The following is a 16,413-nucleotide window of genomic DNA, read 5'->3' as shown; positions in this document are numbered from 1 at the left end:
TACAATGTTATGTGTTAACATGGAAGGAAAAGATGATATGTCAAGACAAGGTTTGAAAGGAAAAGCGAATTTGTATTATCAGTATGCACTGAATACCTTTCAGCCATTTATTATCATGGATAATTAAGAATCACTAAGTGTTGTAATCACATTCCTCTAGGAAAAAGCTGGCTCAGCGCCTGCAGGATGCTGAAGAACATGTAGAGGCTGTGAATTCCAAATGTGCTTCCCTTGAGAAGACAAAGCAAAGGCTACAGAATGAAGTGGAGGACCTGATGATTGATGTGGAAAGGTCCAATGCAGCCTGTGCAGCTCTAGATAAGAAGCAGAAGAACTTTGATAAGGTATCGTAATTTTCGCTCCAAAACACGCACTTTTTTGCTCCTAGAAAGTAAGGGAAAATGCCTGTGCGTGTTACGGAGCGAATGCACGGATCGGAGCCATGGCTGCCGTCAGTCAAGCAAAGCGGGAGCCGCTTACACGCTCTATGAGGCTCTCACTTTGCTTGCTTTTAAGCGACCTGGAGCCGGGAAGGAGGGAGGGAAGGAGAGCCATGGCAGCAAAGCCAGCAGCAGCCACTTACACGGGAGGAGGGACAGACGCTAGCAAAAGTCCGCGCGCTCTCTAACCAGAGCAATGAGGCTGCAGAGGGACGGCAGGAAAGATAAAATTTAAGCAACCAGCAGCAAAATAAAACCAACCTCGAGCTCTGAGCCAGCGCAGTGAAAACCAGGAAGTAAAAAAAAAAGGCTGGGGAGGGCATGAGGGAGAGGGGGAAACTTCGCAAATCCCCCGCGTCTCAGCTGATCCGCTGGGACAGAGCAGCTTGTTTTCAGGCAGGATAGATTTGAGCATTGTCTGGGTCCTAGTGCCCCTACCGCTTTTTTGTGCTCCATTCTATTGCTGCTGGTGGCTGCTTATCATTCAGGCTGCAAGGAGGAGCGCTTTTACACAGCTAATGGCGAATCCCCTGCAATCCAAGTCCTCCTCACTTGCTCAAATCTATTCTGCCTCAAAACAAGGAGCGGAAGGAAAAGGCTGCAAACTGTTAAATGGAAAAAACCCAGGCACAGGGCAAATACCTTAAGTATACCTTTAAAGCAACAGTGCTCTTTTCCTCCCTCCTCCCCGCTCAGCTCGCCGAAAAGCTCCTTCTCCACACACACCCCACGCGTGCTCCTTGTCCCTTGAGTTCTTTTCCTTCCCTCCCCACTTAAAACGTGGTTACAAAGCACTGATCCACATGGATCCTCAGGATTTTTGCACTGGGTCACCCCAAATTCACCATCAGATCACATAGCATTTCCATGGCTACAGCCTGCACCAAAACACACACACGCACCCACTGTTTCATGGGGCCGCAATGACGCAAAAACGTGGTTACAAAGCATGGATCCACATGGATCCTCAGGATTTTTGCATTGGGCTACCCCAAACTCACTGTCAGATTACATGTCTGTGGCCACAGCATGAACCATAAAAATCATATATCCACTGTTTCGTTTAGAATATTTTTTCCTTGTTTTCCTCCTCTAAAAGCTACGTGCGTGTTACGGTCAGATGCGTGTTATAGAGCGAAAAATACGGTACTTTTGGCCATAATTTGAAAGAAAACTCAGCACATTGCAACAAACCCTCAGGTACACATGAACACATTTCTTATTTCTTGTGTTTCTTCTTTCTGGTGTTTTGCAGATTCTGGCAGACTGGAAACAGAAATATGAGGAAACACAGTCTGAACTGGAAGCCTCCCAGAAAGAGGCTCGCTCTCTCAGCACAGAGCTCTTTAAGATGAAGAATGCTTATGAGGAATCCTTGGATCACTTGGAAACTCTGAAGCGTGAAAACAAGAATCTCCAGCGTAAGACCATAGTCTTTACCTATGCATTCTGCCAAGTTTGGTCATTTTTGTAGTAGGAGGCTTCCACTTAATTTGTATACCATTATTTTTTTCATTGCCCACTGATAGATTCAAACATTCAACTGAAAACCATTCACATGAATGGCAAAAGTGTAATGCTAATTATTAAATGATTGTTGGGTTCTGAATTTGTACTCCATACATAATCTAGTGTACAGATTGCGGATCTGCTCTCTCTCTGACTGACATTTTAATGTGTAAACCAACAGAGGAGATTTCTGACCTCACGGAGCAGGTTGCTGAAGGAGGAAAAGCTATCCATGAATTGGAGAAAGTGAAGAAGCAGATTGAGCAAGAGAAAAATGATCTGCAGACTGCTCTAGAGGAAGCTGAGGTAAGTACACTATTATGCATATAATTATTTTGTGGCATATATCAGACAAAAAGTTTGGCAATGCTTGCACAGTGCATACAAACTAGTGGTTTTTAGTGTTTCCTATTGAATAAACTTTCAGACAGTGAGTCCATGGTATGGTATTCTTGTTTTAAGGCCTCACTGGAGCACGAAGAAGGCAAAATCCTCCGCATCCAACTTGAGCTCAACCAGGTGAAGGCTGACATTGACAGGAGACTTGCAGAGAAGGATGAGGAAATTGATCAGCTGAAGAGGAATCACCTGAGAGTTGTAGAGTCCATGCAGAGCACGCTGGATGCTGAGATCAGGAGCAGGAATGATGCCCTGAGAATAAAGAAGAAGATGGAGGGAGATCTGAATGAAATGGAAATCCAGCTAAGCCATGCCAACCGCCAAGCTGCTGAAGCACAGAAGAACCTCAGGAACACCCAAGGAATACTCAAGGTACATATATATTTCTGTAATCAGGATACAGTTGTGATTGTTATTGTGCAAAGAATGGTCTCACAATAATATCTCAATATCATTTTTTAGGACACCCAGATACATTTGGATGAAGCTATAAGGTGCCAGGAAGATCTGAAGGAGCAAGTGGCCATGGTTGAGCGCAGAGCTAATCTGATGCAGGCTGAGATTGAGGAGCTCCGGGCAGCTCTGGAACAGACAGAGAGGGGCAGGAAAATAGCAGAACAGGAACTTCTGGATGCCAGTGAGCGTGTGCAACTCCTCCACACCCAGGTGAGCTTCTAGCTTGTAATGGGCACATAAAATTCTCTAAGCAGAAGATGGTTCAGGTAAAGGGAAGAAGCTACTTCTGTTTTTTGAAATGGCATTGTGTATTGCCCACCTGTGTCAAAACTCCTGATATATATGTGTCCATCTCTTTTTGCAATGTCGCTGACTCCATTTTCTATTCCTTATGAGCATACCTTCATGATATGGTCAAGTGCCTCCAAAGGACTTCATCAATTAAGTCATCTCTATGTTTGTTAAGCCTGAATCAATGCTATAAGAAATGGAACGTAAACATTAACTTGTAATTTGAAAGCTTTCTTAAGGGTTGATGAAGGCTTCAAACATTGCATTTGCTGTTTTCCAGATAACCAAGAATGCCTCCCACACCAAAGAAACATGAATTTCATGCTGAATATCTTATGGTTTGCGGCTAATAGTTAAATGTCAGTTTTATTATTCTTATACAGAACACCAGCTTGATCAACACCAAAAAGAAGCTGGAAACGGATATTGCCCAAATCCAGAGTGAAATGGAGGAGACAATTCAGGAAGCACGCAATGCAGAAGAGAAGGCCAAGAAGGCCATAACTGATGTGAGTTTGGGGGATTTTTCTTTGGAAATATTTCCCTGATTATACTTGGCATGCATGGCTTTCTGATTAATAATAATAATAATAATAAATTTACTATAACTGTTAATAGGCAGCCATGATGGCAGAGGAGTTGAAGAAGGAACAAGATACCAGTGCACATCTGGAGAGGATGAAGAAGAACCTAGACCAGACTGTGAAGGACTTGCAGCACCGTCTGGATGAAGCAGAGCAGCTGGCACTGAAAGGAGGGAAGAAACAGATCCAGAAACTGGAGGCCAGAGTGCGTATATCTCATAGAGGAATGGTTTCTCCATGCATTTTGAATCTTGAATAATAATTTTCCACACTTTCACATCTTCACTCCCTGCTTTGCCCGCATAGGCAGGAGACATACCATCTAGGAGAGGTACTATCTGAAAGTTCGGAAGGCAGCAATGGTAGTAGTAGTTTGCTTTTTTATATATTCTTGATGCCTTTCTTCTGGGAGAAAGTCTCCCCTTTGCGCACAAATGCCCATTCTCTCTGAAAACTACACAGAAGAAACTTTCCCCTTTGCTTCAGTTATTACTCCTACCTCCACACCAACCTCAGACCTATTTGCATATCTAGGAACCAACACTAGTAACCATGTCAAGTAACCAGAAACACACAACAGACATTGGGTGACAGAGCAGGACTTGGGGAAACAGGGGTACATATTCAGTGTCTGAGAATTTGGAGGGGCTCGTGGTAGCATGGCCACAGGGATGGGCCACAGATGAATAGAAATGAAAGGGAGAAGGAATCTTCTATGATATGGTTCTATGAACTGAGGCAGCTCAGGTAAGGAATCTGACAGAAGATAAGGTTCAAAGTTGCTATCAGAGGAATGAAAAGGGTGCCAAGGGAAAGATGGGACAAATGTACCTAGAATGTTTCTACCCATTCAGCTACAGCTTATCATTACAGCCATATTTCCATTCACATCATCATGATTTAGTGAACAGCACTTGGATTACAATACCAGCTAAAATGCAGGAGCCTTTGTTTTTGCATTTCAGGTTCGTGAGCTGGAAGCTGAGTGTGAGAATGAACAGAAGCGCAGTGCTGAGGCTATAAAAGGTGTACGAAAGTATGAGAGAAGAGTAAAGGAACTGACCTATCAGGTGAGAATGGAGATCTCCTTTTATCTAGGGTAGCCATATTCCCAAAAGTGAAAATCCGGACAAAGTTGTTGTGCTTTTCTTTTGGGGAGGGAGAGGGGTCAAAGTTATTGTTTGGGAACATCTCTCCCCCCCCTCACCAAATTAAGTTTTTAGGCTTTTAAAAACATTTTAAAGCATTTTTAAAAACAAAAATTGCCCTGCTTGCTATAGAATCTGCTCGGAAGCCATTACCAGAATCTGATTCCCAGACGTATGGCAGCCCTACTTTTATCTGAAAATGCCGTAGGTACTTGCATATGAGTTCACACTCTCTTCTCTTACTTTTAAACATTTAGGCTGAAGAAGATCGGAAGAATGTTCTGAGACTCCAGGATCTTGTAGATAAACTACAGCTCAAAGTGAAAGCATACAAGCGACAAGCTGAGGAAGCTGTAAGTATCACACAGAACATGGTGCAAAAGTTTTGGCTTGTATGTATTGCACCAACACACAAAACCTGACCGAATAATGAAGTCTAGTTTTGAGCAGAACATGTTTATATCACATACAAATATTTTGAATTTACAGCACTTCTCATAAGAGAATTTATACACTGCTCTTGTGCACCCAAGAGGTGAAAACCCCATGGAGCTTTGCACATTCAGGAGCTGCCCTACTATCTTACATATTACCAAATTCTTCACATACTTGCAGTTTTAGATTTAAATTGAATTGTATGCCCTTCAAAATGGCCTGAGAAAAATTAGTACATGCTTTGTGTCTAGTTTGCTAAGAATTCAATCTGGTGCTGTAAAGCAGAAAGGACTTACTTAGTTCTGCCTTTTTCATATCTCTCTGTCTGTTATCAGGAGGAACAATCCAATGTGAACCTGTCTAAATTCCGCAAGATTCAGCATGAGCTGGAAGAGGCTGAGGAGCGGGCTGACATTGCTGAGTCCCAGGTTAACAAGCTCCGGGTGAAGACCCGGGAGGTGCACAAGAAAGTTGTTGTAAGCGAAGAATAAGCTCACCAAAGAGATGTAGAGTGACTGAAGAGAAGCACAAAATGTGAAGCTCTTTGCCACTTCCTGTAATTAATGTTTATTCCCCTCACTGTTTAGAAAATAAAGATTGTAGATTCCTTTGCATACTAAATATGGACATGGCTTTTCATTTTAACTTGTTAGTAAGTATTAGAGACCTGGAAGGATTGTGCATTTCTAGTGACAGTCTTAACTCTGCCCTGTTGTGCATTCAGTTGAACATAGTTCTCAGATTCATGAATATATATGATGATTCTCAGAAACATTATTACATAATCAGCGAATCACCATGAAATTGAAGCTTACTTGCAGTTCACATTAAGCCTTAGTTCTGACCTTTAATCACTTTGGGTTTCTCTTCATGAAGCAAAGGCAGAAAACGAAATAAATGAGCAAAATCTTATATGGTTAGTTTAAGTAAATGGTAACAAAGCACATTATCATTGGTATATTGAGCCCAGCTGCTGAACACCAAATGGGATGAACAGGAAAATATGCGAACATATATTGCTAAGCAAGGACCTCAAAAAGTGGTTTTTGTTTTGCAAGAAAGCACTTTCTTGAGATGGGTGTATCAACTATTTCTGAACTGTACTGTGCCCTTTAAACTAAGAATGAACCTAATGAGCACTGAGGCTTAACCATATGCAACTCTATGCTGGATTGTGGTAATGCTGTCCAAAGGGCTGTCTTGTCCTTGGGACAAACTGTAAAGATCAAGGCAGGTTGTCAAGTATGCAAAGGTTCTAAATAAGCCTTTCACCTCATATGTAGTCATAAGATATCAAATGCAATTGTGTAGTCATAAGATATCAAATGCAATTGTATGGAGCTATTAAATCAACAGGTGATTTTGGGTTATAATATTTTTAAAATCACTGATCAGTACTATGAAAACTCATGTTAAATAGATTGATTTAAACAAATAATATCAACAGTATGTTACTTAGTATTCACATCATAATGTTATATCAAAGGGATCAGCTCTAATTGAGCAGTCTTTTAGGGGTTTATTTTCTGGTTCCAAACTGAAAATACATACAATGCAAATGATATGATTCCTGGATGTGAGTTAAATAGGAAGTAGCACACAAGGAAAGTAGTTCAGAATAAATTGCATGTATTTGTGCAAAAATGCAAATTAACACAACCTATACACTTTGAACAAATATTACTGGTCAGAACAGGACTTTCAATTTCCGTCCACCTGTCCCCTCCCCCCAGCTTCAGAGAGCCCCCCAAATTTCCACAGTAGTTTTTGGGAGCACACAGAGTACAGTGGGCTGTAGCAGGGAGAAGATGAAGGAGAAACCTTGTTGTGTGGTGGACACCAGTTCACACTATGTTGAATCTCACCCAACATCTAAATATTGGGTTTCTGGTAAGTCTACTGTTAAAACAAATATATATAAAACTGGGGTTTCTTGTCAAAAAAGTTTGCCTTGAAAACAGAAAATATTTACCAGAATGTCTGGAAGGAAGTACAACAAACGTTATGCAGAGCAGACTACTGAACTACCAAATACTATAACTGGAAGTGTATCTGAAAGTGTATAACTGGAAGTGTACCAAATACTATAAACTGGTGTGTATCTGAAGAAGTGTGCATGCACACGAAAGCTCATACCAAGAACTAACTTAGTTGGTCTTTAAGGTGCTACTGGAAGGAATTTTTTTATTATAACTGGAAGGTATTTTCTGTAGTGTTTTAAACAGTATGATGATCACACAAAATATAATATACCTCTCATTCTTTTTTTGATCAGTTACTAACTCACTGGATTTTAATTCTGCTTCTGGTTTGGGCCTATATAGGACATACATGCTACATATATAGGAGTATAAGTATACATTCTGTGTCAAGTATTCTTAAATTTGAAGGCAGCTGCTGATTCACCTATCACAACTGTTCTATACTGTATCATTTCATATGCTGGGTTTTTTCAGGCGGGGGTGGTGGTGGTGCTAATTCACTGTGCAGTCAGTCATGGCAAAAATAAGATGGCATAAACTGGGGGGGGGGACTCTTTATAGTAACCTTGCATAAGAAGTCTGTAAAAAAGGGAAGAAACTTCTAGTAGTTGCCAATTAAATAGCTTTTCCATAGCAAAATGTTAATAGTATCCCTGAAAGACCCTAGAAAAGACATTATTTATATCACCAAAAAACATCTGTACTTAAAACTACCTGTGATGGTTTGCAGCAATCACTGGTGATTTATTACTTAACAGAATTTATGCTTAAGTAATATTTGTATTTTCCTATAAATTAAGCATTTAACCAATAAGTAGTTTTCATCTGTAATTGCTTTTGTTTTAGCAAATGCTTAATTTTTTTTCAAAGTTGTTGTTCCTTTTCATCTTAAAGCTACGAAAAAGATTTTTGCTCCTTCCATGTAGTTCTGGATATTGTTTTACCATCTTCTAAAGCCTCTCCAAATTGTTTGCATATCAAAACTGTCACCAGTATCCAGGCTGAGGATCATCTAATACCAAGCAGTGCATCGTTGCACTCTCTCCCCTCTCCCTATCTAAATTATACCAGCACAAGTCAAACAGCCATTGGTTGCACATGTGGGCTTGAAACAAAACACACAAAACTGTAAGAGAGGTCCTTTCCACTTGTTTGACAATATGGTGTTATTGTGGTTTATGTGGAGTGTGCAGTCCTTAGGTGTGCAAGAAGTGAGAAACCATCTTAAAGCAATTATTATGTTCACTACCGCAGAACCTAAGTCCTATAATGCATGTCTCCAAAGCTCTGGGAAATGTCCCCAGTGACCAAGTCATGTTACAACTTTTAGGGGGTGGTCATAGATTTTGATTAAGGTCAGGGAATGGAACAAAATCCCTGGGAAACCTATCCTTACAACTACTAAAACGCTACTCATAGCTCAGTGGTACAGCTCCTAGTTAGCAGCTATCTATCTAAGCAGATGAAAAAAGACAGGAAGGAGAGACTATTGAAGGCCAAAGGTAGGTGAATGTCAAGCATGAGGGATCTACTTCTTTTCCCTAAAACCTCAAGGTCCACCAACTAGAACCAAGTGAAAAATAGTGGCTCAGAAAGAGGGCAGATGCACACTTAGAATTGAAGATCAGGACATCTCTGAATTCAGCATAGTCCGTAAATTTGCTTTCAGTTCCAGAAATTTCCACGCCCTTTTTTGGGGTGGGGAAGAGGAGTGGAAGTTGTGATTGTTGAATAATAGCAAAACAGAAATCTTCACTCAGAGATTAGCCTGTAGATCCCTAACTACTTTCTCCTCATCGCTGTTGTGGGTACCCTCCTGGCCTTCCAAACCTGAACTCCTGGCCTTCCAAACAAACGGGCAGTGGCTAGATAAAAATGGAAGCAAAAGGAATAGCTCCTAGATTGGGGAGGGAGAGTGCAGTGGGGTGATGTTAGGCTTCCTCAGGTTTACATCTGTGGAAGAAGTTGAAGGGAGAATGCAATACACAAATAAGGACTTGGAATAGAATTATATCCAATTGTGATGTCCCACTTGTGCAAAATATTTCTGCATGTGCATGCAAATGGGACATACTTTTCCACCCCACCCCCCAAAACCCCATTTCTCTTGATGGTTGCAGGAATTAACGGTGTTGCAGATGAAGAAGTCCCATTTGTATCCACTGGTGCAACAGTGGATCTCACTCATAGAATCTTCAATGCAGCATAAGTGCCTCAGGATTTTTACGTCCAACTGACAGCTCATTCACTTTTCTGTCACTTTCATCTCCTTCCCAAAAACCTTTGCCTTTCAAGACAGGAGTTACCCTTCACAGCCTCTTCATTTGGACTCTATTGCAGAGCACATGCTCTCTATAACTAAAATTCTAGTCATGGTCCGGAGGGTTTATGAGCACCGTAGTTGTCCAAAATGGTAATCATAGAAGGGATGCCAAGAGTCTTAAGCCTCCAATTCCTTACCCATCATCACGTCTGTTTATCACTGTCTGAAAATAGTAGACAGAATTCCATATTTTCATCAAATGATTTTAAATGCTTCAAGATTTTTGAGACACCAACATTTGCTGTAATAATTTTTGTCAAATTATTTTTTCTAGGTGTTTTTTAATCTGTGTTTGGTGCTAGTACTAGTGAGGAAGTTATCTATCATTTGTCCTCTGATTAACCTTTTAATTGTTTAGCATTCCTAAGTGCAGATAAATTATTTTAAAAAATAAAACCTAACCTAAAAAACAAAAATAAACCATGGGGCATGTTAGCTGTGATTTTCTATTTGGATAATTTCACTGAAAATATAAGAAGCCAGTGAGTCCTATAAAATATTTTTAGAAATGATACAAGCACTTGTAGTAATGGAGTGTCTTGAATATTTCTAATCTAAATATACCCAAGGATAATATGAGTAAGAATGATGCTTGCAGTCAACCTTGCCAAAACAATACTTTGCCAGAAATAATTGACCTGACCTATGCCAGAGGAGGTGCTATTCCCTGAGCAGACCTTATAAAAGAGTTCCAGGGACCTATCTTGTCTTTGATCTGCCTGCTCTCTGCATACAGCTTCAAGGTAAGTCATGTGCAGAAACAAGGGTTGCAGGGAAGGAGTAGAGGCCTGAAATTCTTCACATCCCAAGTCACTTGGTCACCTCTGGAACTAATTTATATGTGGATATTCAAACCTGCCCTGGAATTCAAACCTGTTCTTTCATCTATTTCTTCTCTCTCACCTATTCTTGGAGCTTTTTTGGCAGCAATTAAAAGAGGTTCATCTTTATTTATTTATCTTTTTTCAGTGGTGGTCAGCCTCAAGCCTGCATATAACACCTTGCACAAGGTAAGCATGCTAATCCCCATGGCATACAGAGAGTATAATATAAAGTATAAATGCTGTTGAAAAATTATATTTATAATGCAATTTATGCCAATACTAGTTAGGTGTCGAAAATATAATTTGGAAACTGGAATTTTTGTACAGTGGTACCTCGGGTTAAGAACTTAATTCATTCTGGAGGTCTGTTCTTAACCTGAAACTGTTCTTAACCTGAAGCACCACTTTAGCTAATGGGGCCTCCTGCTGCCGCCCTGCTGCCGGAGCACGATTTCTGTTCTCATCCTGAAGCAAAGTTCTTAACCCTAGGTACTATTTCTGGGTTAGCCGAGTCTGTAATCTGAAGCGTATGTAACCTGAAGCGTATGTAACCCGAGGTACCACTGTATAGATGAATTAATGTAGAAAAAGAAATGCAAATGTGCAATTTCAAATGATAAATGATAAAAGATGATAAATAGGAGAGTCAGAGTTGTGTAATGGTTAGAGTGTTGGACTATGACCTGGAGGCTAGGGCATGTTGAATTTTTCAACTTTCAAATCCCCCAAACGAGCGGTGCTAAAAAGTTGCAACATGACTTGTGAATTCAAAAGATATTTTGGTCACATGAGAATCGACCAAGAGAGTGGCCGACACCTGGCCACTCCCTTAAATAGGCTGGGAGTGGGCTGCTCGCAGGCCCCAAGCCCCAACCTCCGATTGGCTGAGGGGGCACTGCCCACCCTTATCTGAAGGCCCAACGTGGCAGTGCCAGCCATCCCCTCCCTCAGCTGCCCCGAAGATGGCAGCTCCCTGAACCCACCACAGCCGCCCACCTGGAGTCCTAGGTGAGCAGATATTTTGGCTAAATTAATATAACTTAGCGTAGCTTGGTAAATAAAATGTGTGTAAAATTATAAAGAAATCATTTAAAATGGTTGCTAAGTACTTTCAGTCATATTTATTTATATATTATACATATTTTACACTACCTGACACTTTCAGAAGGTAAAATTAAAATTCTTTGGTTTCCCCGAGAACAGCTTATTTGCTTCTTAATCAAACGTAGACTAGCCAAGCTAAATGTTGTCCAATCACAAATATAGCTGATTTGAAGTCCTCGCACCCAAAAACATATTTTTAAGCCCCATCACTGAAGAAATTTGCAAAAACTAAGTTTCACCCCCTGAAATGACACACCTTACTGGGAGCCCAGGGTTCGAATCCCACTTAACCATGAAGCTCACTGGGGGACCTTGGGCCAGTCACTGCCTGTCAAGTCTAACCTACCTCACAGGGTTGTTATGAGGATTAAATGGGGAGAAGGAGAAACAGATACATCACTTTGAGATCCCTGGAAGAAAAGGTCGTACAGAAATGGAATAAATAAATAGGTAGGTAGGTAGGTAGCCCGAAAATGCATAACTCAGAAACCTGTAGCACAAGTTTTTATTGGAACAAAAGTCTGATACTTCCATCACTTTGAGATGCTCAATAGAAGATAGTGTTTCAATCTCTCACACTGGATCTAGATCTAATAAGAAAGACGTATCAGTTGCTTACCCAACCTACATTCTAAATGATGCTTCACTTGTAGACTTGGAGCAAGCTGATTTACTTTTCAAATTCCTGGTAGGACGCACAGGGATTGTTTAAACACCGAAAGCTAAAGAAGGTTGAATTTTAATTAATGGCTGCAAATACTGGGAATTGTATTCCCCCCCCCCACACCCAAAAAATGGTAGAGCTCAAAAAGAATGAAATACAAAACTCTTTCCAGAGAAAAGCACAGGGGAGAGTTGCTTGCCTTTCCTACATAAATTTCAGAGTTCCTTCACTGCTTTCTTCCTGTCTTATCAGAATAATTTGCATACAGTGGTACCTCGGGTTAAGTACTTAATTCGTTCCAGAGGTCTGTTCTTAACCTGAAACTATTCTTGACCTGAAGCACCACTTTAGCTAATGGGGCCTCCTCCTGCTGCTGCTGCCGCCACGCGACTTCTGTTCTCATCCTGAAGCAAAGTTCTTAACCCAAGGCACTATTTCTAGGTTAGCGGAGTCTGTAACCTGAAGCGTCTGTAACCTGAAGTGTATGTAACCTGAGGTACCACTGTATAGCCAAGGTAGATTCACGCATGAGGCAAGGCAAGGGCGCAGGAATCCATAGGGGCAGCACCTGCTGCTGCTGTGGTGGCAGCGATGACTGTGGCACAATCCTTGGCGGCTGGCTCTGCAGCCTCCTGAGCAGCTCCTGCTGGTCTCCTCCTACCCCTAGGGAGTGGGGCTGCCTTCTGACGTTTTCTGAGCTCTGCACCTGCCTGGTGTGATTCAGAGCAGGCCCCTTCCCCACTCCCATGGCAGCTTTTGATTCCCACTTCAACTATTGGGTAAGGGTGATTTGATCCCCAACCCATTCCAGTTGTAGATCTTAACCCTGCCCCCCCCCGCCGTTCCCAATGTAGATCTTCACTCACACCTTCTTTCTTGGAAGGAGGCCGTACGCCATTTTGTGGTTCACCTCAGGTGCCAAAATGTCTCGTGCCAGCCCTGCAAATATGCAAAAGGAACATTTGCTTCTGAATGCCAGTTGCTGGAAATTGCAAGTGTGGAGAGTGCTGTTGCAGTCAGGTCCTGATTGTGTGTATCTCATAGGCTGGTGAGAGCAAGATGCTAGAATAGATGATCCTTTGGTCTGATCCAGCAGGGCTTGAATTAGATGTACCCAAAACACATGTTGTATGTCACTGAATTCTTGTCATCCAGAGTAATGCCCAATCTTCATTCTCTATTCTGCTGTGTTCTTTATTAGAAACAGAATTGGCTTTTTGCCTCCTAAATTCTCAGTATACAAGGTCTTGCTATATTATTTACATTCAACCAATACTACTCTCCTTGGAATACAGATATAGAAAGCATCTAGCCCAGGAGTCTAGTCTATTATGTCTTGAAGTAGCTCTCCAAGGTCTTCCCCATATTTTCTCTTAACTGGAGACGCCAGAGATCAAACCTGGGGCCTTCCTTATGTAGGCAAAGCTTGTGTTCTGCCACTGTGGCTAGGGTAATTTTCCAGACATACAACCTCTGCCCAATGGAATGCTTGGTACTTGACACAGTAGGATCTTGAGCTCTACAGATCAGCATATGGGATATAAAAGTCTCATAAAAGCAATTTTTCATGTGTCATTGAGTAGTGGCCACAGAAAGTTATATACCCTGAGAGAAGGAAACCGACAATTCATCTTACTAAAGAGGAATATGCGTTCACGTGTGCACTTCAGGGTTTTGCATTCATGCTGTTTTCCAACTATTCCAACAGAGGAATACAGCCAAGATGCCAATTTGTTTGTGCATGCAAATCAGATTCTCCTCATTGAATTAAACTGGGAAGCTCTTGAGTGTAGGGTGCTCTGTATACACAGATGTTGTATCCATATTTTTTCTTCCTTTGAATGAAGCTACTTCCATAGGAAGAAAGGAAGCATTGGGTGCATCCTGAAAGACCTATGCATGCATAAGCAGTTACTAAATAAAGGTGATGGAAGGTTAAAAACAAAAACAAGTTAATACCATTGAAAGGATTATATTGATCCAATAACACGATGGAACATTTTCTCCCGTTTAGTGTTGTTGAGCTGCCTTCTATAAACTGCAGCCATGTCATCAGACGCAGAGATGGCCATCTTTGGGCCAGCTGCCCCTTTTCTCCGGAAACCAGAAAAGGAGAGAATTGAGGCCCAGAACAAGCCCTTTGATGCAAAGAATTCAGTCTTTGTGACAGATCCTAAGGAGTCTTATGTGAAGGCCACTGTCACAGCCAGGGAAGGAGGGAAGGTCACAGCCAAGACTGAAAAAGGAGAAGTGAGTAGAAGACAACAAATGCATTGTTATAATTGCCTTGCCTCTACTTTTTAAGATGCCATAAACTTGCCTTTTGTTTCCTTGGCAGTCTGTGACTGTGAAAGAAGACCAAGTCTTTTCTATGAATCCTCCCAAATATGACAAAATTGAGGACATGGCCATGATGACCCACCTCCATGAACCTGCTGTCCTGTATAACCTCAAAGAGCGTTATGCAGCCTGGATGATTTATGTGAGTACAGTCCTTGTCTTTTATTTTATTTTTTTGCTTTCTGCTAATGCAGTGTTGTGGTCTCAGATTAGGTAGATCTGTGTGCTAACCTCTAAAGCTCTATTGAGACCTCTGTGGATCACCTCCCTTGTTCTTCAGTCCAGCAAGCGATAGGAACAGTCTGGCTTTACCTTTGCTCTTTGAAGTGATTGTAGTCTCAGCACCATTTCTCATAAGAATCAGGAAAAGACGTGCAATAATTTTATTAAAACTTAAAAAGTTTTACTATTATCCTGTTATAATCTTGTTTCCTTCTTTGTGATTAAACATTTGTTCAATATTTGGGATTTTTGAAGAGGACATACACTTGATTTTTAGAAATCCAAAATCTGTCAAATAACAATACTGATATAAGAACGTTGCAGTTTTTATCTTTCTCCTTACCATTTATGGATAAATTATATGTTTGCCAACTTTTAGTTTGGCTGGAAGTTTTCAGAATTTAAGTCTATTTCTTACTTTATTTCCATTCATGCTTTTCACCCTCTAAAAGAAGGAACTACTTACATATTTTCCACAAGAGCAAAAGAATATAACAGTATTAATAGAAATATTACTACAAGCAGATTAATTGAACTAGTTCTGTTCTTCTTCCAGACTTATTCAGGTCTCTTCTGTGTCACTGTCAATCCATACAAATGGCTGCCAGTGTACAACCCAGAAGTGGTAAATGCCTACAGAGGCAAAAAGCGTCAAGAGGCCCCTCCTCACATCTTCTCCATCTCTGACAATGCCTATCAGTTCATGTTAACTGGTAAGTAAGTGAAAAGCTTTGGGAACAAATAATGTTTTCCTCACAGGACCTCAGTGTCCTTTCACAATGTTGGATTAGTGCTGGTGACTGCATTCTTTATTCTGCTAATAAAATCATGAAGCTCACTCTCGCCACCATCTCCTAGCTTAATATGCCTGGCATTATGTGAGGATAAAAAAGCCGAGAATTGGAAAACACTTGCACATAGTGAATATGCTGTGCAAAGAGTACTGTATTATGTTAGAGGCTTAAACTGAAGATTTTGTGATATCATTTTCTCTTTTTTTGTTCATAAACCTTTCCTACCTGCCAACACAATTTTGGCTTCCCTAACATCCAGGATCCAAAACATATAGCCAATGAGGTGTTTGGATTAGGGATGGAGCAGAAATGTATTTGGCCGGCTGGTTAAAGTAAACCAACGTAATCCATAGGTCCTTGATTTATATGCATGTTAGAATGCAACTATCAATCAGATCACACAAAATGAACACAAAAGTATGTATTTTACATTAAAATGCATGAAATAATTTGGATTTTGGCATAAAAATAATCAAAAAGGCTTACAAAAATGCATATTTTATGGAAAGAATGTGTTTAACATGTATAAAAGGTATTCAACTTAAAGCATTTTTGCTCATTTTAATAAAGAAGTGCAAAAATCAAAAGTGGAACAGAACAGAAAGGCTGATCTACCCATCCTTAGGTTAATGAAGACCACATAGAAACCATTTTCTTAGGATTTAAAATACGTGAGACTGGGAGTTCAGATGATACTTAAAATTATGGGGTTCTACTCCTCGTGTATTCTTGGACAGATGTAGGTGCTTCTACACACAAACACACACACACACACTGCTTCATATTATTTTAAAATTAAAAGTAACTTTTTAAACAATTTAATATTTTCAGATCGTGAGAATCAGTCTATTCTGATCACGTAAGTATCCTTTCTAGCTTTTTTCTGTGCAGACTTTTG

General features: G+C 40.7%; 1 protein-coding gene and 1 long non-coding RNA gene across 8 annotated transcripts in view; one reads left to right on the top strand and one right to left on the bottom strand.

The window, feature by feature from the left end:
* LOC310699503 (myosin-1B) overlaps positions 1 to 16,413 on the top strand; it is a 91,792-nt gene that overhangs the window by 20,467 nt on the left and 54,912 nt on the right. For 4 of the 7 annotated variants that reach the window (XM_083487423.1, XM_083487424.1, XM_083487428.1 and 1 more), the window contains 10 exons: positions 161 to 344; positions 1,696 to 1,861; positions 2,131 to 2,255; positions 2,412 to 2,720; positions 2,811 to 3,014; positions 3,479 to 3,604; positions 3,714 to 3,884; positions 4,645 to 4,749; positions 5,085 to 5,180; positions 5,598 to 5,883. In XM_083487423.1, the coding sequence (XP_083343549.1) occupies positions 161 to 344; positions 1,696 to 1,861; positions 2,131 to 2,255; positions 2,412 to 2,720; positions 2,811 to 3,014; positions 3,479 to 3,604; positions 3,714 to 3,884; positions 4,645 to 4,749; positions 5,085 to 5,180; positions 5,598 to 5,753 (1,642 nt within the window). In that variant the 3' untranslated portion in view covers positions 5,754 to 5,883. Of the gene's footprint in view, positions 1 to 160; positions 345 to 1,695; positions 1,862 to 2,130; positions 2,256 to 2,411; positions 2,721 to 2,810; positions 3,015 to 3,478; positions 3,605 to 3,713; positions 3,885 to 4,644; positions 4,750 to 5,084; positions 5,181 to 5,597; positions 10,311 to 10,536; positions 10,578 to 14,173; positions 14,410 to 14,497; positions 14,916 to 15,228; positions 15,435 to 16,346; positions 16,375 to 16,413 lie in introns of those variants that run through there. The other 3 variants (XM_083487426.1, XR_014522119.1, XM_083487427.1) reach the window with 3 other exon arrangements.
* Positions 1 to 16,413, bottom strand: part of LOC310699598 — a 187,531-nt gene that overhangs the window by 117,591 nt on the left and 53,527 nt on the right. The window lies entirely within an intron of this gene.

The sequence above is a fragment of the Podarcis liolepis genome (genome assembly GCF_965112155.1).
Source record: "Podarcis liolepis genome assembly, chromosome: 2".
Taxonomy (NCBI): Eukaryota; Metazoa; Chordata; class Lepidosauria; order Squamata; family Lacertidae; genus Podarcis; species Podarcis liolepis.
This window is presented reverse-complemented; position numbering and strand designations above follow the sequence as displayed.